This window comes from Podarcis tiliguerta, assembly GCF_965153285.1.
Source record: "Podarcis tiliguerta genome assembly, chromosome: 7".
Taxonomy (NCBI): domain Eukaryota; kingdom Metazoa; phylum Chordata; class Lepidosauria; order Squamata; family Lacertidae; genus Podarcis; species Podarcis tiliguerta.
The window spans coordinates 76,445,824-76,466,280 of NC_139540.1; the positions used below are offsets into that span (position 1 = coordinate 76,445,824).

General features: G+C 42.3%; 1 protein-coding gene across 1 annotated transcript in view; it reads left to right on the forward strand.

Annotated features, from left to right (window-relative positions):
• The window catches only part of LOC310682053 (catenin delta-2-like), a gene marked incomplete at its 3' end in the record, with an annotated part of 259,259 nt that overhangs the window by 49,188 nt on the left and 189,614 nt on the right, over nucleotides 1-20,457 (forward strand). The window contains exon 2 of the mRNA XM_083450298.1: nucleotides 16,689-16,822. Within this exon, the coding sequence (XP_083306424.1) occupies nucleotides 16,689-16,822 (134 nt within the window). The remainder of the gene's footprint in view (nucleotides 1-16,688; nucleotides 16,823-20,457) is intronic.

A 20,457-nucleotide genomic window follows, 5' to 3' on the forward strand; every position in this document is an offset into this window, starting at 1 on the left:
AACATATAAAGGTCCAATCAGCACTATACGTTTAAAGCAGTATTATACCACTTTAAACAATCATGGTTTCTACCAAAGAATCCTGGGAATTGTAGTTTGTTAGAGGTGCTGAGAGTTGTTAGGAGACTCCTATTCCCATCATAGACTATTTTAACCATCAGTCCCTCTTCCCAGTGTTTGAAAGTTTAGGGAAGATAGATTTATTGTGCTGGTAGGAAGTTATTTATACCACAGCCCTATATTTTAAAATTAAAAACACTTGCACTTTACTAAATAATTCTTGGATAGATTGTGCACAAATAGTTTAGCTGATAAGACAACCTATAAAAAGAACTGATTGTGGTCCCAACAGTGTTCTTATAAAACTTAAGAATGAGAAACTTCATAAAGAATTTAATGCGTGCTCAACAGAAATGTTTTACAATTATAAAGAGACATTTGCTGAACTGAGTAGGATTGATCTGTCATTATCAGCATGTAGCATCTGATTTCTAAGTGCATCATTTCCAAGCTCTGTTCTGTGCATATATTGTGAAAAACTGTGACCTCAATATTTGCTTATAGTTCAAAGCAAAGTTATACTAGCTAAGGTCATGATCCCTCCTGATGGTCTTGCAACCTTGCCTTGTTTTTTCATATTTGCTTTCTGAAATATACTCAGAGTCGAGAGTGGATTTCATGCTCTTTATTCAGCTCATAGTGGTGAGGAGGAATGGAAGTCTCCACAAAGTATCTGCTTTATATACATTATTTACACAATGAGCTGCACGTGATTGGCTAATTCCGGAGTTCTCCTGTAGGCCAATCAGGTTGTGGATTCACTTCCATCTGGAGCTGGATTGGGTAGCTCCTGCAGACCAATCATACTGCTGCATTGTTCTAGGACCAATTAGACTGCTGCATTCTGAATCCTATTGTTCTAGGACCAATCAGACTGCTGCATTTTGGATCCTATTCAACTCAGTACATAACACTTTCTTTATCCTACATTTGCTTTGTTTTTCTTAACGCCATTTGTTATCTGCAATGATGTCAGAGTGAAACTTTTGTGTGTGTGTGTGTGTGTGTGTGTGAGAGAGAGAGAGAGAGAGAGAGAGAGAGAGAGAGAGAGAGAATTAGTTAGCTGACACCTTAGGCTATGTATTCATCAGATTCTTCCCATACATCCCTTCAGTATGAAATTATTACATTTTACAAAAGCCACAAGAAAAAATACCATCTGTAGTAAGACTTCTGTGATGTTAGAGGGGCAGATGCTAGCTGCAGGTGCCTTAGCCTATGTATAGCTCCTCTGATGTAAAATAAGCTTTACAATACTTCACCTCCACAGCTGAGATTACTTAGAGTAAGTGGGGGAAACTTTGTGGGGGTTTTCCCAATTTTAAAAGATAAATGACTTTTTTAAAAAATAGTGCTGGACTGCAATTACATGACTTTTCAGCTAACATCTTGCAAAAGTAGAAAAGCTTATTACTGTATTGTTTCAAGGTTTAATTAGAAACACAGCATACACAACATTTGCTCATATGTTTTTTATCAGTGTTACCTTAGAGTTTCTGGACTTCCTTTCTGTTTGTTTTAATGTTTTGCTGAAGTTTCATACATTTGATCCTTAATACCTTCAGTTAGGATATACTTTGCATTGCTGATCATCGAAGTAGCAGAGAGGGATACAAACCTTTCTCAAATTTGTGAATTATAGGCATACTTCTGGGAAATGTGTTCATTAATAAAAAGCAGAAGGAGCTCCAGCAGAAGCTTCAACAATAATTACTACCAAATTACATTGTATTTTTGTTTAGCAGAAGTCAAATGCGTTGAATCTAATTACTGAATTATTTAGCGGAATACTAATTACTGAGTACCTGCATTTGCTAGAAGCAGGAGCTACAATTTTACTAGCAAAAGAATTCACATCTCTTTCTAAGCATTTCTTGCAGAACGATAGCTATGCTCCTTGTTCTCTACCAATGCCGCCAAGCCATTTTTACATTTACAAATTTTACAGCCTTCATCTTTTTGTGATCTAGTAATTTTTCCAAGATGATTTGATGTGAATTTCCCCAGTATGTGCTCTCCTGCCCCCAGCCTTTCCAATTCTTATGTACAACTTTTGATTATTTAAAGCAACTCCAGAAAACTGCAGTTGTTCATAACTACCTCCTTGCAGATATCACGCAGTACAGTGGTACCTTGAGTTAAGAACTTAATTCATTCTGGAGGTCCGTTCTTAACCTGAAACTGTTCTTAACCTGAAGCACCACTTTAGCTAATAAGGCCCCAATAGCTAAAGTGGTGCTTCAGGTTAGGCACAGTTTCAGTTTAAGAACGGACCTCCAGAATGAATTAAGTACTTAACCCAAGGTACCATTGTAAACTTGCTTTGGATTGGGCTACCGGTGTTAACTGTTCCTGAAGGTTGCATTTCTGGTGAGAACACCAGAGGTGATGTATTATCACTATGCATAAATATCAATGAATTGTGAGTTGTGCATCTCTGCAAGGAGAGTGGACGGAGTGAGAGAAAAACAACATTGTCTCCACCTCCTATAACCACCTGGCTCTGGCTTTTGTGACCAGACCTGCCGTGAGCTGCCCAACCCACCATCCCCATGTTGTATTAAGCAACATGTCAGTCTCATAATCTGACGGTCCTGAGTTTGAGCCTCTGAGAATTTTTGCCAAAGGGTGTGTTCAGCTGCACTCTCTAAGAAGGGAAAAGGAAAGACTTGATGTTGTGGCTGGTGAGTTGGGGGGGCTTGATTGTTGTTACTTATCTATATTCAGCTATATTCAGCATTTGCAAGTAAATAAAGAAACAAAAATATTCCTTGACCAGCAGTTGAAAAAAGGGGGGCATTGTGTGACTTGATGGGTTCAGGACAGTAGGGGGGTCCTGATCCTAAGCCTGTTCAGCTTCGTCATATGCCCTGGCAACCCACAAAGGTCTTCCTTCTGCCAGATTAGGCAGAGGGTGTGGCATAACTTTAGGTGGCTTATCTTGCATTGCCTTGCTTTATGCTATCTTAAACTGCAGAGGATTGCCCCCTTAAACACTGTTTGTTATTTTTACTTAAATGTCATTAAAAATAAAATTGTAGCTGGCCAGCACACATTGCAATGGAGCTGGAACTGTTGAGCACGCTGCTGATTTTTAGGAGGCAACAATAAAAAATTTGATATGATTTGCAAATACATTATGCCGTAAATGTAAAATATTCTAATTTTAATTTTAATATGCAAAAACAAAATTCATTAAACATAGTAATCCACTTTATGAAATAAATGCCACGCAAGTTTAATTTTCAGAACATTGCTTGAGGCAGCAGTTTGACATTTTCATGAAATCTGATTAGGTTTCAGAGTTATGCTGAGAAATATCTTTTCTAAAAGAAAATGCCAGTTAATTAGTAAGCCTTAGTAAAATTAGGGGAAACGCTTTGATATTTTTTTGTTGTGCTTTCCAATAAGAGGGGACAGAAGATATATTTTCTCTGATCCAATTAGGAGCAATATGTACTCAGATCAATCCCCATATATCTCAAGCTGGATGACAGCGCAGAAATGCAAAGCTCAGCATATTTACTCAAGGAACACCCTCAAGACCTAACAACATCAGCATGCCATCAAGGGATTTCACCTGCACACCTTCTGATGCAATATATGCTATTATGTGCCAGCAGTACTGACCTGCTATACTTACATTGACCTAAGTAGACCTCTGCAATGCAAGAGAGAACAAATAGGTAGGCAGGAATCTTTAAAAGGTAACACTCAGAAATCACAGCAGGGGCATTCCAAGCTAGGGCTATTCTACATTTATTTTGTTTTGGGGTTTGTCTGATTTTGAGTGGGGCATTTCTGGGTGACCTGTTTGGGCTGAAACAAAGGAAGAAAGGGGATGGGGCATAAATTTGTTTGGCGGTAGGGAGGTAGCTTAGAATCATAGAATCATAGAATCATAGAGTTGGAAGAGACCACAAGGACCATCGAGTCCAACCCCCTGCCAAGCAGGAACACCATCAGAGCACTCCTGGCATATGGTTGTCAAGCCTCTGCTTAAAGACCTCCAAAGAAGAAGACTCCACCACACTCCTTGGCAGCAAATTCCACTGTCGAACAGCTCTTACTGTCAGGAAGTTCTTCCTAATGTTTAGATGGAATCTTCTTTCTTGTAGTTTGGATCCATTGCTCCGTGTCCGCTTCTCTGGAGCAGCAGAAAACAACCTTTCTCCCTCCTCTATGTGACATCCTTTTATATATTTGAACATGGCTATCATATCACCCCTTAACCTCCTCTTCTCCAGGCTAAACATGCCCAGCTCCCTTAGCCGTTCCTCTCTTCCATCTCTCATTTTTTAATTGTTAACTGAGCAAACCTTCCTTCTTTTCCGGTGTGCTTTTGGGAAGACATTGTCCATCTTGTTCCCCACCCTGCACTCAGCTCTCACCTGTGGCTCCTAGAAGCTGTCAGCATGCGACAGCAGCCACACCCCGGGAGTGACTTCAACTGGCCAGCTAAAACAGGTGATGGGTCTCTAACTCTCAGTGAGTTATGGACTTTCCCTGCATGAGAAGACAGGCTCCTGCAGATTGAGTGGACAAAACCAACAGTGGCTCCAGTGGTCAGGAAGGCAGTTTCTGCACATGCTGTAGAGGGAAGTGAGAGGCAGATGGGGCTTGTTAACCAGGGAAGGGAGCCCATCTAGGAGAAGGAAGACCCCAAACCTTCACTGTCTTGTGGAATATCTTTGGGAGAAGAAAAGGCTAAGAAGTAAACCCTACACAAATCCTAAGACGGTTGGGTGACACCTTGTACTCCTCTGTCTGGCAACTCCTGCAGCCAAGCTGGTGCTCTGTTTTCCTTTGGACCCCACCAAGGAGGGTGGTCTTGTTGTCTGGGCAGCCCAGGACCTCCATATACACAGCCTTGGCTTACATCCTGGGGAGGTCACTTCTGGGCTTCTAATGCAGTGGTTTTACTTCACCTCCAGATGTGTGGGAGCCACACCTCAATGGTAGGTGTGGCCAGAAGTTTGTGCACATGCATGCATAAACTGACCTCGCACATCACGACACACACTGTCTCTCGAGACAGGCATATGCAACAACAACAACAAACAGCAGGGTCAAAATGGCAGTGGCAACTCTTTATCAGATTTCTACAGCTGCTTATTCTACACCAGGCTTTCTCAATCTCAGCCCTCCAGATGTTTTGAGACTACAATGCCCAGCATTGGTCCTGCTAGCTAGGGATCATGGGAGTTGTAGGCCAAAAACTTCTGGAAGGCTGAGGTTAAGGAACCCTGCTCTACACTCATTCGAACTAACAATCTACAATAAATTCAATGTCTTTAACAAAATCACATTATTATTATTATTATTATTATTATTATTATTTATTATTATTATTTATACCCCACCCTCCCCAGCCAAGGCCGGGCTCAGAGCGGCTAACAAGCAATAATAAAAACAAGTTGAATGAATACAACTTAAAAACAAGATTAAAATACAACATTAAAATATTGAAACATTAAATATTAAAACGCAGGAGGAGAAAGGAAAAAAAAGAAAGAAAGAGGGGGAGGGAATCAAATTGGCTCCAAGCCAAAGGCCAGGCGGAACAACCCTGTCTTACAGGCCCTGCGGAAAGAAATCAGATCCTGCAGGGCCCTGGTCTCATGAGGCAGAGCGTTCCACCAGGCCGGAGCCAGTGTTGAAAAGGCCCTGGCTCTGGTTGAAGCTAATCTAACTTCCTTAGGGCCCGGGACCACTAGGGTGGTTGCCATTTATGGACCTTGAGGCTCTCCGTGGGGCATACCAGGAGAGGCGGTCCCGTAGGTACGAGGGTCCTAGGCCGTGAAGGGCCTTTACATACATATTCAAAGTATGACACACACACACACAATATTTTACATTAAAGTAAATGGGAGTTATATTGGTGTTGGTGGGTGAGCCCGCATCCAGTGCTTTGGAAAAGTATTGTATTGCGTGCTTAAGGGGCAATTCACTTGAGTAAGGAAATCATTGCTTTTGGCTGTCGCTGCATTGCAATAGATGGAGGTGAACAGATTTTAGTTTATTACTCATTTAAAAGCTGAAGCAGAAATGGCCTTCAACCATATGTCACCCTCTCTTTTACTTTTTCTTTGAAGGACTCTTTAGAACACTTGTTAAAACGCCAGTGGCTGTTTTCTGGTTGTCTAGTTTTCTCTTCAGTACGCTTGTTCCTTTCCTTTAAAAAAGAAAAAGAAACCATTCAAACATGTATAAATAAAATGGCATGTTTTAAAACAAACCATAAAAAACAAATTCAGCTAATTGGCATTTTCTGCAAATGCAAACATTTTAGGAGATAATTTGTATCTTTTTTGACCTTTCTGAATATTTTAATGCATGGCATACTGGCTTAGACATAACAGCAAACCATGCTTTGCCATTAAAAGAACTGAGTTTGCGTGAACCTCAGACCCATGCACTCCTGAAAGCTGCAATTTTTCACTTTTCAATTACAGTCATACCTTGGAAGTTGAATGGAATCCATTCTGGAATGTTCAGAAGCCACAGAAGCCCCATCAGATGTTTGGCTTCCAAAAATAGTTCGCAAACCAAAACAGTCACTTCCAGGTTTGCAGCATTCGGGAGCCAAAACGTTTGAGAACTAAACTGTTTGAAAACCAAGGTACAACTGTAGCTAGTTTTAATTAATTCACAAAATTTATATACCATTTGATTGTAAAAAAGGGGGGGCAGACCTCAAAATAGTTCACAAAAAGAAATAACTTTTAACAACAATTCCCCATTGCATCCAAACTTGAGAAACTCTGGCTAGTTAAAATGAAACAAACCAGTATCTGAAACCCCCTGTTTCTTTCGTATATATCTGTAAAGTGACATATAACCTGATGGTGCTATATACAAAAAATGTGAAAAACTGTGGGGTGCTTAATCCCTATTTCCTGGCACAGCAAAAATTAACCAGGCCAGGGCTGAAATGTGCTTTGGCTGCAGGAGTTCGTAGCAGGAGAAGGTAAAATAAGGAGCCTGTAAGCATCAGGGTCTATATCAGGCATAGGCAAACTCATCCCTCCAAATGTTTTTTGGGACTACAACTCCCATCATCCCTAGCTAACAGAACCAGTGGTCAGGGATGATGGGAATTGTAGTCTCAAAAAATCTGGAGGGCCGAGTTTCCCTATGGCTGGTCTAGATGTTAACGGTGTTCTCTTTAATCAAACTGAATTTATTTAACAAAACAGTGAAGGCCTCTCAGCCACCTATAACTGGATAGTCAAACACTGTTGAGTCTCCAGGTCAAAACTACCTATAGCTGTTTATTTCCCCAGATAGGATGTAATTTTATGTATACAGACTTCTTGAGCAGTGTGACATTGAACTCAGTGAAGCTTCCTTCAGAGTAGAAATGTATAGGAATCCACTATTATTTGGGTAACAATGGGCATCTATAGGATGGCCTTATTAAGGCTGAAAGCGACTGTAAAAGGCCACCTAAGATGAATTATAAATAGAACACGACAGCTGTTATCATGAGCCTATTTTTGAAACTTCCTTTTGCAGATCCCAGATGTTCTCTTACAAATAGCATTACTAAGCCAATCCCTGTACTTTTAGTGGTATATGTATATATATTTTTGTATACTACAGCTACACAGATGGCAGCTGCGGCCAGTTTTAAAGCGATGCTAAACTAGACAGGCATTCCTTTGCTGTTAAGGTTTATGCATGTCTCACTAACTAAAATGCTCTGACAAAGCTTGTGATTCAAAGCAAGGAGAGAGAAATGAAGGCAGTTTTACTCCTCTTGCCTTTTCAGCATTTCACCATTATAAAGTTTGAATGCACTACTTTTATAAACAGGTTAGTTAGTCCTACTAGCATGAATTGTGCTATTGTTGATAGATACAACTTAGTGAAATTTTGATATATCTTATGTAAAATTGCCAATTGTGTCCTCTCTCAGACAGGGATAATCTGGCAACTGTGACCTGTGCTGTGATAACATCTTATTTGATTTACTGTAATGTAAATCAAATACTTGCCGATCAGAAGGTCAGTGGTTCGAATCCCTGCAACAGGGTGAGCTCCCATTGCTCCATCCCAGCTCCTGCCCACCTAGCAGTTCGAAAGCACATCAAAGTGCAAGTAGATAAATAGGTACCGCTCCAGCGGGAAGGTAAACGGCGTTTCCATGCACTGCTCTGGTTTGCCAGAAGTGGCTTAGTCATGATGGCCACATGACCCGGAAGCTGTACACCTGCTCCCTCGGCTAATAAAGCAGGATGAGCGTCACAACACCAGAGTTGGTCATGACTGGACCTAATGGTCCTTTACTTTTACCAATGTGTTGTATGTGGGGCAGTGCTTGAAGATTGTGCAATTACTCCGAATAAAGCTGCCAGGATTTTAATTGGAATGGCTTGCTAAGAACATATCTTGCCAATTTCAAGAGATCTACACTAGTTACCAGTTTTGTTTTCATGCTCCATTCAAAGGGTTGGTTTCAACCTTTTGAAGCCCTTTGTGGTATGGGACTTGGATAACTTCTACTATACTATACTTCCCAAACATTAAGAACTTTCCCTGAGGTCCTAGTTCCACCACAACCAGTTATCAAGCAGGAAGCCACCAAATATTGGACTGTTTATCTATGACCTCCCAGTTGCGATACTAGCTCCCCAAGACAGTTTGTTTTCTTTTAGGTATTAGGTTAAGACATTTTTAGGATGCAATCCTACAAGTTCTGCTGAGATAAAAGACTTAGGGTGCTGTGGATCTCTTGCTGAGCCAAGAGGTTCCTGGCTCAGTCAGCATTAAGTCTGCAAACGTGGTTCAGCTGAAAAAACAGTGGCGTAATTTGCTCATTCTGGCTCAGTTGGGGCTTTTCTGATTGAGCTGAAGCTGTCTGAACTGAGTTCAGTGTAAGTCGCAAAAAAGGGGGAAGGGTTGCAGGGATATGAAGGTGAAGAGACCAGTAAGTAGGGACTTAAGCTGGATCCTAACTCTGTTCAACTCAGTCATGTGACCTGGCAAAAAGGGTGGCATAAGTCAAACTTTATTTTCAAAGCTTGTTCTGTTTCTGATAGGCATGGGGCTGCACAGCCAGCAGTAGTCTTGCTCCTCAACAAGGTTTGGACCCTGCATAAAATTACGCCAGCTTGCTTTATGCCACCTTCTTATATATAGGACTGTTCCCTTATTCAATGTGACATTTTTAATGAATATTTTTTTGAGTGTTGCAAGGAAGATGAACAGACAACTGCCCACTGGCGCATGTTCAAGGCATGCACAACCGCCAACATCCCACCAATGTGTGTGGTGCCTCAGAATGCAATCCCTACACACTTGGGGAATTGCTTGTATTTTAAAACACTAGAATTGAAAAAATCTACTCTGCTGTTTAAATTCAGATTTGATTGCACTGTTTTATTGTTTTTTAATTGTTTAATTGGTTTTTGTTTTCATCTGCAATGCAAGCCACCTTGGGATAAATATTTATCGAAGCAAACATAATGGTAATTCCCAAGGAGACCCCAAAGATCCATCATTAGTTACCTCATATCAACCAATATTGTTAATGAATGTTGATTGTAATATGTTTACTAGTCTATCAGCTGAGTATTTGAATACTATTTTACACCACCTCGCTTCATGCCAGCCTCTCATGCATAGGCTTTCTTCCTTAAAATTGTATATGGAAAATTTTGGAGACTACGACTAGTATAACTGTTAAGGTACATTCTAGCAGAAGTGACTCAATAGAAGTTAAATAAGTAGCCTTCTTCATCCCACAAATTAGACTTGGGAAAGATAAAGGCATGGGAAGGACCATGCGCAAGCTTAAACAGAGCCATAGCTCAACCTAAGAATCCGTTTTATATCAAATACACTATTTAAAGAAAATAGCTTATGCCTTTGATTTAGTGCTTCCCACAACACAGGGAAACCACAGCCCACCCTGATGGTCTGTATGATTATCATTTGAGGCCAAGCTCTCAATTTCAAGTGTGCAGAAAGCACTTCACCTCTGAAGCTGCCTAATACTGTGCAGTCATGAGGCTAGCTTTTATTCGTTGTGCCAGATAGTAAATAATTTATTTCCATCCCCAAATAGTAGCGAGTCCTGCTTGATGTGCAGTTGTGTAGACATGGTTCTAGGCAAGGCTCCATAATTCATGATTGCATTCCATTATACCACCTTTTTTTGAAGCCTTAAAAGTATGTAGCATGAGAATGTATTGATTCCGCCCCCGCCCCCTTTGGTTCTTCTTTTAAAGAGTAATCTGTTCATTAGTGTTCATTTGAAAAAAATTCAAGCTTACATTGTATTGGTATTACCGTATTTTTCGCACCATTGGGCGCACCTGACCATAGGGCGCACCTAGTTTTTAGAGGAGGAAAATACGGAAAAAAATATTCTGAATCAAATGTTGCACTAAACTATTTAAAGCAGCAAAGCAGGCGGCTCCTGTCCACTTTGCTGCTTTAAATTGAGCCTCAGAGGAGGGTAGGAAGGGGAACCATGGCTTATCTAAGTCCAGTTAATAATGCTGAGCCTGACGTATGGCCATCGAGATTAACCTGGCCATCTCAGTGGAAATCTGGGGAGGCTGAGGTGGACTTTCAGTGGTCAAAGTGTGGTTGTGTCTTCCTGCCCGGCCTCTATTTCCTGCCCTCTTTCCCCGCTGCACCACCGCACCCTGCTTTGAGGGAAGGAAGTGGAGCCATGGATCCTCTGCTCGCAACTGCAGTGGATTCCCTCCACTTTGAAGCAGGAAAGTGGGAGAGGAGCTGCTTACACAAGTGTAAGCTGCTCCCCTCCCACTTTGCTGCTTCAAAGGGAGCCCGGGAGAAGGGAATCTGCTGCATTCGCCAGCAGAGGATGCATGGTCCCCTTCCTTCCCTCCTCCTTAGTTGCTTTGAAGGAGGAAAGTGGGAGAGGAGCTGCTTACACGAGTGTAAGCTGCTCCCCTCCCACTTTCCTGATTCAAAGCAATCACGGAGGAATCCCTGTGAGCAGCGGAGGATCCATGGTCCCCTTCCTTCCCTCCTCCTTAGTTGCTTTGAAGGAGGAAAGTGGGAGAGGAGCTCCTTACACGAGTGTAAGCTGCTCCCCTCCCACTTTCCTGATTCAAAGCAATCACGGAGGAATCCCTGTGAGCAGCGGAGGATCCATGGTCCCCTTCCTTCCCTCCTCCTTAGTTGCTTTGAAGGAGGAAAGTGGGAGAGGAGCTCCTTAGACGAGTGTAAGCTGCTCCCCTCCCACTTTCCTGATTCAAAGCAATCACGGAGGAATCCCTGTGAGCAGCGGAGGATCCATGGTCCCCTTCCTTCTCTCCTCCGTAGTTGCTTTGAAGCAGGAAAGTGGGAGAGGAGCTGCTTACACAAGTGTAAGCTGCTCCCCTCCCACATTGCCGCTTCAAAGGGAGCGCGGGAGGAGGGAATCTGCTGCAGCTTCCCCCACCTCCCGCAGAAGCCGCGCGCTCTTTAAAGGGGCTGCGCGGCTTCTCCTGGCTTTTCTGGGAGGTGGGGGGATTCCCCCACCTCGTAGAAAAGCCTGCAGGAGCCGCGCAGCCTTTAAAGAGGGCGCCGCTCTTGGGGGCTTTTCCCCCAGGAGGGAGAAGGGACTGATGCGGCCAGTCAGTCCCTTCTCCCTCCTGGAGAAAAGCCCGCAAGAGCGCACGAAGCTTGTGTGCGGCTCTTGGGGGCTTTTCCCGCCTGCCTCCCCCTTGCATTCGCTCCATAGGACGCACACACATTTTCCCTTGCTTTTTAGGAGGGAAAAAGTGCGTCCAATGGTGCGAAAAATACGGTATATCATATTTGGAATTAGGCAGAATAAATTCTGCCTTATGCTAACTGTTTACTAAGAAGGTATCACCCTTAGGTGCCATATAATTGTGACAATTTGAGTACCTTTTGAAAATAATTGGCTTCTTACTCATAGAATAATAGCATTGTAGAGTAGGGTCAGCTAGTACCACCACCTGCAATGCAGGAATAGCAACACACCATCTCCCATCCAATTTGAAACCGGACCGGACCCTGCTTAGCTTTGCAAATGTGTTAGCAGTTTTATTGCTGCCCCCTTGGAATAAGCTTTAATTTCCCAGAATGTGTTTGTTCAATAGGAAAAGGAAGTAAAAATACTACTGCCCAGGGGCAAATATAGCCTTTCTAGGCAAGGTGCTTAAGAAGGTGGTGGTAGTCTAGCTTCAGGCATGCTTGGAGGAAACTGGTTACTCGAATCCATTCAAGTCTGGCTTCATATCTGTCCATGGTCCTGAAACTGTATTGTTCGCCCTTGTTGATGCCATTTGTTGGGAGAGAACGTCAATATCATATATTCGACACAATGCTTGGATCCTGACCATGGCTCCTTCCATCCGTACATTAAGCCCCAGTTAAGATTCAGGTTGATTGCTAGGTGCACAAATTTTGAACACTGCATTTTAAGGAACTGCCAATATTGATTTATGCAAATATCAAATTATCAAAAAGCAATTGCACTGAATTAGGAATATCAAATAGAAAGCTTAAATTAAACCATCATAATACAATAAGCAAAACAATAAAAGTCCCTTGGTATCTCCTTAAACAATGAAAAATTATTCAACAGGTATATTCTGAAAGTGAAGCAGTAATGAATTCTTATAACACAGCAAGCATTTAAATCAATTACTGCTAAACTAATTTGAATCAAAATCTTGAAATGCAATACAGTGCATAGTAAACACATGATTTAATTCATGCCTTAGGCATGAATTAACAGGTCCTACATGTTCTGTGTATTGTATCTCTTCATCTACCTTCTTATCCCCTTTCTCCCACCATGCTTAAAGATGCATTTTCTTGCAAAATATAGTATTTCCAATGGCTGCTATTGTAGAAAACTGGTAACACACAAAGTAAAAATTATATGGAAATCAAATGTTTTGAAATCAACACCCACATTTTCACTATGCACAGCAACACCCATTTGTCTTTTCTGTAAAACAAGTGTTTATATACGTACTGTTCCTACAGATGTAAGGGAGGTAGAAATCCCCCCTTTATTTCCTCCTTTCTCTTGCAGCCTCCTATGGCACCCCAAATCTGCTCTGGATGGTTGTAGTACATGCTGGAACAGCATTCAGTGTTTCTCAAACTTGGGTCTCCAGCTGTTGATGTACTACAGCTACCATCATCCATATCTGAAAGAGCGTCTCCACCCCCATCGTCCAGCCCGGACACTGAGGTCCAGCGCCAAGGGCCTTCTGGCAGTTCCCTCACTGTGAGAAGTGAGGTTACAGGGAACTAGACAGAGGGCCTTCTCGGTAGTGGTGCCCACCCTGTGGAACGCCCTCCCAGCAGATGTCAAGGCAATAAACAACCATTTTACTTTTAAAAGACAACTGAAGGTAGCCCTGTTTTGGGAAGTTTTTAATGTTTGATGCTGTATTGTTTTTAATATTCGGTTGGCTGGGTAAACTCGGACAGATGGGTGGGGTATAAATAATAAATTATTATTATTATTATTATTATTATTATTATTATTATTCTTAGCCAGACCAATGGTCAGGAATAATGAGAGCTGTAGTCTGACAACAGCTGGAGATCCAAGTTTGAGAAACACTGGCATGGGTGGTAATTCTGAGGAAACAGGAAATTGCTGAAAATGGCATAACCCCCCTGAAAAGCAGCTTCCACTGGATCTAAATAACTTCAGTGAACTGAAGGAGACCTCCTGTTCATGGAACAGAAATTTTGGATCGAACACAATGGAAACTTCTGATTTGCTAATTCATATGAGCAAACTTTAAAGCAACATACAGTCCTGCTATAGTTTTATAATGTAGTGCTTTTCATTCCAACTGGTTGCACCAAACACTATCCTGTTTTGATTTTCAAGGTGAAAGTGGTGCTTTCAAATGGTAAATGGAAATATGCCACCACCCCCAAAAAATTTTTTTAGGAGAAAATATTCCCACCCCCCTCAAAAAGCCCTTTATAAGAAAATACATCTCATTCTCTTTTTACTGCTATTGCTTTCCCTGCCAGAGGGATGGAGAACCTCAGGCCGGGGGGGGGGGGGGGAGCCAAAAACAGGCCTCTTTAACTAGCCCTTGGGATTTTTCTCAGGCTATATACCCTTGCTGGCTTGGCACCCTTCTTTGAGTGCTTTGCCTGGCTTGAATGTGTTTTTGGACTCTAATTGTGCTCTCCTTAAGAGTGGTTAAGAGCGGTAGTCACGTAATCTGGGGAACCGGGTTCGCGTCTCCGCTCCTCCACATGCAGCTGCTGGGTGACCTTGGGCCAGTCACACTTCTCTGAAGTCTCTCAGCCCCGCTCACCTCACAGAGTGTTTGTTGTGGGGGAGGAAGGGAAAGGAGAAGGTTAGCCGCTTTGAGACTCCTTAAAGGGAGTGAAAGGTGGGATATCAAATCCAAACTCTTCTTCTACTCTTCTTCTCCTGGCGTGTATGAATGGTCTGAGGCAGTATAAGGCACCTTCATGTGTTCCTAACTTACACTTAACCCCAATGCATTCTGGAGGAATGACTAAATTCTAAAGGTTCCTCGGACCCAGTCATTTCAATTGCCCATTGTGTGTTTGGCAGGGGTGTGGGAGCAGGGATGACAACAACCCTTTTGGAAGAGGACTTCTTCATATCCGAATTGCACGGGAAATCTCAACTCGTCATGTGAGAAATAATAGAAGCAGCAGGGAGATGCCCTGTTGAGAACACTGCAATTTTGCACAGGCAGACAGGAGTTGCTACACTAAATACACAATCTCAGAGTTGCTGTTCTGTCTCCTTCATGTAATCATGGGCACACAGTTTGTATTATTTCTATAGGAAGCATATGCATAGTAGATGCCTAGTGTAAAAGCTGACAGGCGCCTCCCCTACTGATTCCTTGAATACGCACCGACTGCAGCTTGTTATCATACTGACAGGCCATTTGCTAGTACGCAGTAAGAAGCGTCTAAATGCCAGTTAACACTTGAACCTGTTCATTTTCTGTGAAGCATTATTTAACCACGTTTCAGCCTTATTATTCCACCAGTGGTTTTTCGAGGCTGCTTTACATCTGATCCATCAGCAATGAATAAGCAACAAGAAAAAGTGGGCAAGCAGGTTGCATTATTTACTATCAAAGGCTCAGGAGAAAAAAAACCAAGACTGTTAACCTGGTACCTAGTAGAAAATAACATTGGCGCCGCAAAGATGTTTGTTCAGAATATTCTGTTGTTCAGGATATCCTGCAGTCAAGGTGCCGCCACAAAAAAGGCCTAGCCTGCCTGGTAACAAACCTACTTAACTTCCAGAGGTGACCTAAAGTAAGCTCTCAGATCTTAGCAGATTGGTGGGTTCATATGAGGGGAACAGACCCTTTAGGCATTTTGGTACCTAACCATTTAGATTTATATGTCTTGACACCAGCACCTTCTGCTAAATTAAACCAGCAATACTTTCTAGATGTAAAAGTTCTTAATACTATTCTTTTTTATTTTTAAAAAATAGCTAAATATTAAATTCATGCCTAGTATACAAACTGGAAATCAGATCTGGTGAATAATTCATTAGGGTACAAAGGGGAGGAAGTGATAGTGGAAGTATCCTTGTAGAAGTGTTAACACCATTAAATTGAAACTTAACTTCCTTTAGCACTGCCTCCCCCCCCCCCACTCCTCCTTCATGACAAAGGACTGTAAAAATCTCCAAGAGCGAGTACTACATTTCATTTCTTCTTTTCAAAAAACCACACAGGCTTCAGCCTTCTTCTTCTTCTAGCTACTATGTCACACACACACACACACACACACACACACACACACACACACGACACAGGTCTGGCTTTTGTCTTTTCTTACTACCAGCAAGTTGAAGGAGGGGCCCCCTCATCCATTTACTGTCTGGCACAGAGCCACTTTCTTTCTTACCATGCTTAAGAGGGCCATTACCAAGAGACTTGTCTGGCTATTGAATCGTTGCTTAGATTTTTAACACTTGCTGGATCGAGGAATTAGAAGGGTCTTGGTGTACAGCCCTCTCTGCCTCCTCCCCTCCCCAACTCACAACAATACAGTACTTTGAATTCATGATAACAGCAAATGTGTAAGGCTAGGATCAAAAGGACTGTGCAACTACTTCCCTGCACTCAGAGATATTGGACATGTGTTTTCTCGGACAGAGGCACCTTGAGCAATAGGAAGACAGTGTGCTGTAGTGAACAGTTTGTCAGGCTTGAACTCTGGAGATCTGAGTTCACAAACATGTATGCTCAGCTGTGAAACTCACTTTGGGTAGCCTCTGTCTCTCAGACTAACCTGTTTTACAAGGTTGTGAGAATAAAGTAGGGTGACTTCCCTATGTACTTTGCCCTGAACTCTTTGAAGGATTTTTTTTTTTTAACACCTCATGGAGCACATAGAGGCCAATCAAAGTATTTGGCAACATGTGTCCCCTTTGGTTTTGTGCATGTTGCAAAAGGAAATCTTAGAGTCACCATACATGAAAACAGAAAAGGTGTGTGTGAAAAATACAAGGGGAAGTTCCATGAAAGAAAACAAAAAAAAGAAGCAACTTTAGATATTCCTTTCTTGAAACCAGGTCATCTATTTCTATGCACTGTGAATTCTTGATAAAACCAGATGTGTAATCATGCCTTGCTTCTGTGTTACAGGAGCTATGCCTGTTCCAGACCAGCCATCGTCTTCTGACAAGACAAGTTCCCTTAGCCCTGTCCTGAATACATCTAACGGAGATGGATCTGAAACAGAGACCACATCTGCCATTCTGGCATCAGTCAAAGAACAAGTAAGCAACAGAGACAAATTTCAGATAAACCATGGTGCTATTATTACACTTTGTGTTATACACATGAGTTCTACCTGTTACTTGCTTGAGTACCTTTAAGGCGCAAAACATATTCTGAAAAATACTTTATTTCTTTAATCCACTTGCATTATTTTGTCACTGAGACGTTGGTTTGAAGTCTTCGTTTTTCTTCCTTGCCTTAAGGGAACTGAAAATTAGTATGCTATTCACTCAAAATGGTGAGTTTTCATACATTTATTTGCATTTGAATGTATGAAATGCAAATGGCATATGCTTTCCTTTTTGCTATAGGTTTGAGTGGGGAATTCTTAGGTGTGAAATAATTTGCTGGAACAATTTGTTTTCCTTTGCTTGGAATGATAATATCTGGACTTCCTGTTTTTTTTTACTGTTATCTAGGCCAAGTTAGAATTTTTGTACTGAAAGCCATAAATCTGGGGAAGTTAAAGTAGTTTTGTTCTGTTCCATGGAGAGCAACGTTGATAAACAGCTATAAGCTTTTGACACATATCCTGGGCTTAATAGGTAAGGGAGATAAATTTAAAGATGGAAGGAGTCTACAGTCAGTCAATGGCAGAATAAATACCAAAGGGAGTTTGTGCTTGCATTTTCCTTGGTGCTTTATTTCATTTCCAAATTTCAGTGTTAAACTTTTGGATTGACTGGACCTTGCTTTAGATTTTATGACAGAAAACATTGTGCTGCCAAGCGAAAGCTCTAAGGTATTTCTCATGTGCCCTGACGTGTATATTGGGGTGCATATGTAGATCCGTACCTGATATTGCAATAAATGAGGGAACTCTTCAATACGTTGGGTTTCCTGTGCATGCAGTTTGGCTGGCTCTAGGTACTAAAAAGATGTCTTGGTTGACACTGGTGCACGTTTGAATACTAATGGGAACAATCAAGCTAAAGTTAAAGCATAACAGACACCGTTGATTTCACTGGGGTAGTTGCAGCTTTATTCCGTTCCATTGAAATCAATGAGGCAAAATTTCGGTAAAGTAATTTTAAGAACCAGATTTGTCTTGGAAAATAAATATTTTTAAAGTAGCTAAACAGGGTGGACATGTGTTATTATGTTAGGAGCTTGCTTTCTGCTCATATCTCTCCATGTGGTGAATGCCTGTGTGTCTTGCCTCCCTGCAGTGTCGCTTCTGAAAGTCACTTGACCTCTTGGCTCTGTTCCTCTACGTTTAAAGTTCTTTGAGAACCCATATGCAAAGTACTTTATCTGTCACTCCAGATTCTTTTGTTGGCACCTCTCACAGTAGGATATGAGAGCCTTTCTAGAGGAGCCAAGAATTATTAAAAGACTACGTTTTTGTGCCAGAAAACCATAGCTTATGTAAGGTTTCAAAGAGAGAAGAGTTTATGCTAAGCCCATGTTCTGTTTTCTGTATCAGCTGCTAGGATGTTCCCTGAAAAGTTTTCATAGCTTCTCCTTCAGGTTTTGCACATTCTAAGCTTCAATAAAAAACCTTTTGGGTAAGCTGTTACTATAAATGAGCATCCATATTTGTGTGTGTGTGTGTATGTGTGGTCTCATTGCTGAAAGTGGGGAGGACAGGAAGCTGGTACTTTTTCATATACTGTGAATTACTGTAGCCATTAAACTGCTGTGGTTTAGGGTAAGGTTACCAGAAGTCCCCGGATTTACAAATCAGTCCCCATACAAAATCCACTGAAGTTGAAATGTGTCCCTGGATTCATTGGAAAAAATCTGGTAACCTTAGTTTAGGGTTCTCCAAAAGCACTTTGCAAGTGTCTATAAATTGTGTCCTCATCACAGATGGCACGTGCTGCGGTGAGATCACTAAGACCAACCTCACTGTTTATGTGGGTGGGATCGTTTGGATAGCCACAACAACCCGACTGGGTCCCTCGGTTGCTGGGGTAATTCTGGCCAATGGGGTTGAGAGAATTTGCAGCCGGGGGACCTATTTATGCCACTGCATGTTGCGTCGAGCTTCCTCTTAGCACCTCGTGCATCGGATCACCCGCCCACCCTCCCTATATTTAGGGCCTTGGTATGACCTAGGGACATGGGTGGCGCTGTGGGTTAAACCACAGAGCCTAGGACTTGTCGATCAGAAGGTCGGCGGTTCGAATCCCTGCGACGGGGTGAGCTCCCGTTGCTCAGTCCCAGCTCCTGCCCACCTAGCAGTTCGAAAGCATGTCAAAGTGCAAGTAGATAAATAGGTGCTGCTCCGCCGGGAAGGTAAATGGCGTTTCTGTGCGCTGCTCTGGTTCGTCAGAAGTGGCTTAGTCCTGCTCACCAGCTCCCTCGGCCAATAAAGCAAGATGAATGCAGCAACCCCAGAGTCAGTCACAACTGGACCTAATGGTCAGGGGTCCCTTTACCTTTATGACCTTGCTATGCCATCGTGGATCATCTGCTTTTAGGGGCAGGGACCTGGTAGGAATTTTCCCATTTGGCAGATTGGATGGTGCTACTTGGGTTTCGCCTGCCGTGTAGCAAATCATCACAACTTTATAAGGTTTGGCTGTTAGGCATTGGTTCAAGGTGTGGTGGAGGGGAGGTTGTCACACCTGCCCCTCCCAATGTGCGATAGGGTATTCCATTAAAGGAATCCAGGTGCTCACCATGCTTTTGTCTTTTCGCCTTCCAGGGGTCAGGGCCATGCCAGAGCACCTGGGAGCATTTTGGGGTGAGGTTGCGTCTGTTGTAGGACGAATGCTCCCCCAGTATGTTTACCCTTACTGACTTCTGCCGGTGTCCAGTTGTCAGTGCTGCCATGCCAGAGGTGTAGGTGCAGCTAGTCAAACCATTCCAAAAAAAATTTGGAATTGTGTTGCTATACCAATAGTTTGGTAGCAAAAGCTGTGCAGGTGCAGTAAGTTATGCTCAGAGCTGCTTTTCCCTTGAGCTGCAGGCAATTTCATGACTATATTTCTCCTTTTGGTCTGTGGGTGCAAGGCATTCTGCATTGTGTCCAACTAATATATGCTCAGAGAACACCCACTGAAATTAACGGCCCTGAGTTACTCGTGTCATAGAATCATAGAGACCCTGTGGATCATCTGGTCCAACCCCCTGCAATGCAGGAAAATGCAGCTGTCCCTTACAGGGATCAAACCTGCAACCTTGGCATTATCAGCGCCACGCTCTAACAAATTGAGCTATCCTGTCTTTTAATGTCAGTGGCTCTACTCTGCATATGACTAACATTAGATACAAGCTTCTGTGTATGCCCAGAGGCTCCCTTCCACTATACCATGCAGGAAACTAAATGACTCTTTTTACTTTTGGCAAGGCACTCTGAATATGCTCAGAAGCTTCTTGCTTTGGTGTCACATGTGGCTTATTAATAACAGCAATGTATGTTTTATTGCAAGGCTCTTGTGGATTGGTATAGGGAGTTCACTAGGTTGGAGAAGGCTGGCTTAGAAGGCTTCATCCAGCCATCTTTACCAAGTGCAGGATCCATGCATAAAAGGCCCTATTCAATATGGTGGATAAAGCATGCTGTTCTCCACCCTTGATTGTAATGAACAGGACAATCAGTGCACACAGGAGATCAGATGCAAAAGTATTTGGATTGGAGAAGCTGCCCTGTTTTGTTAGCTGACAAATTCAGCATTCATAATTA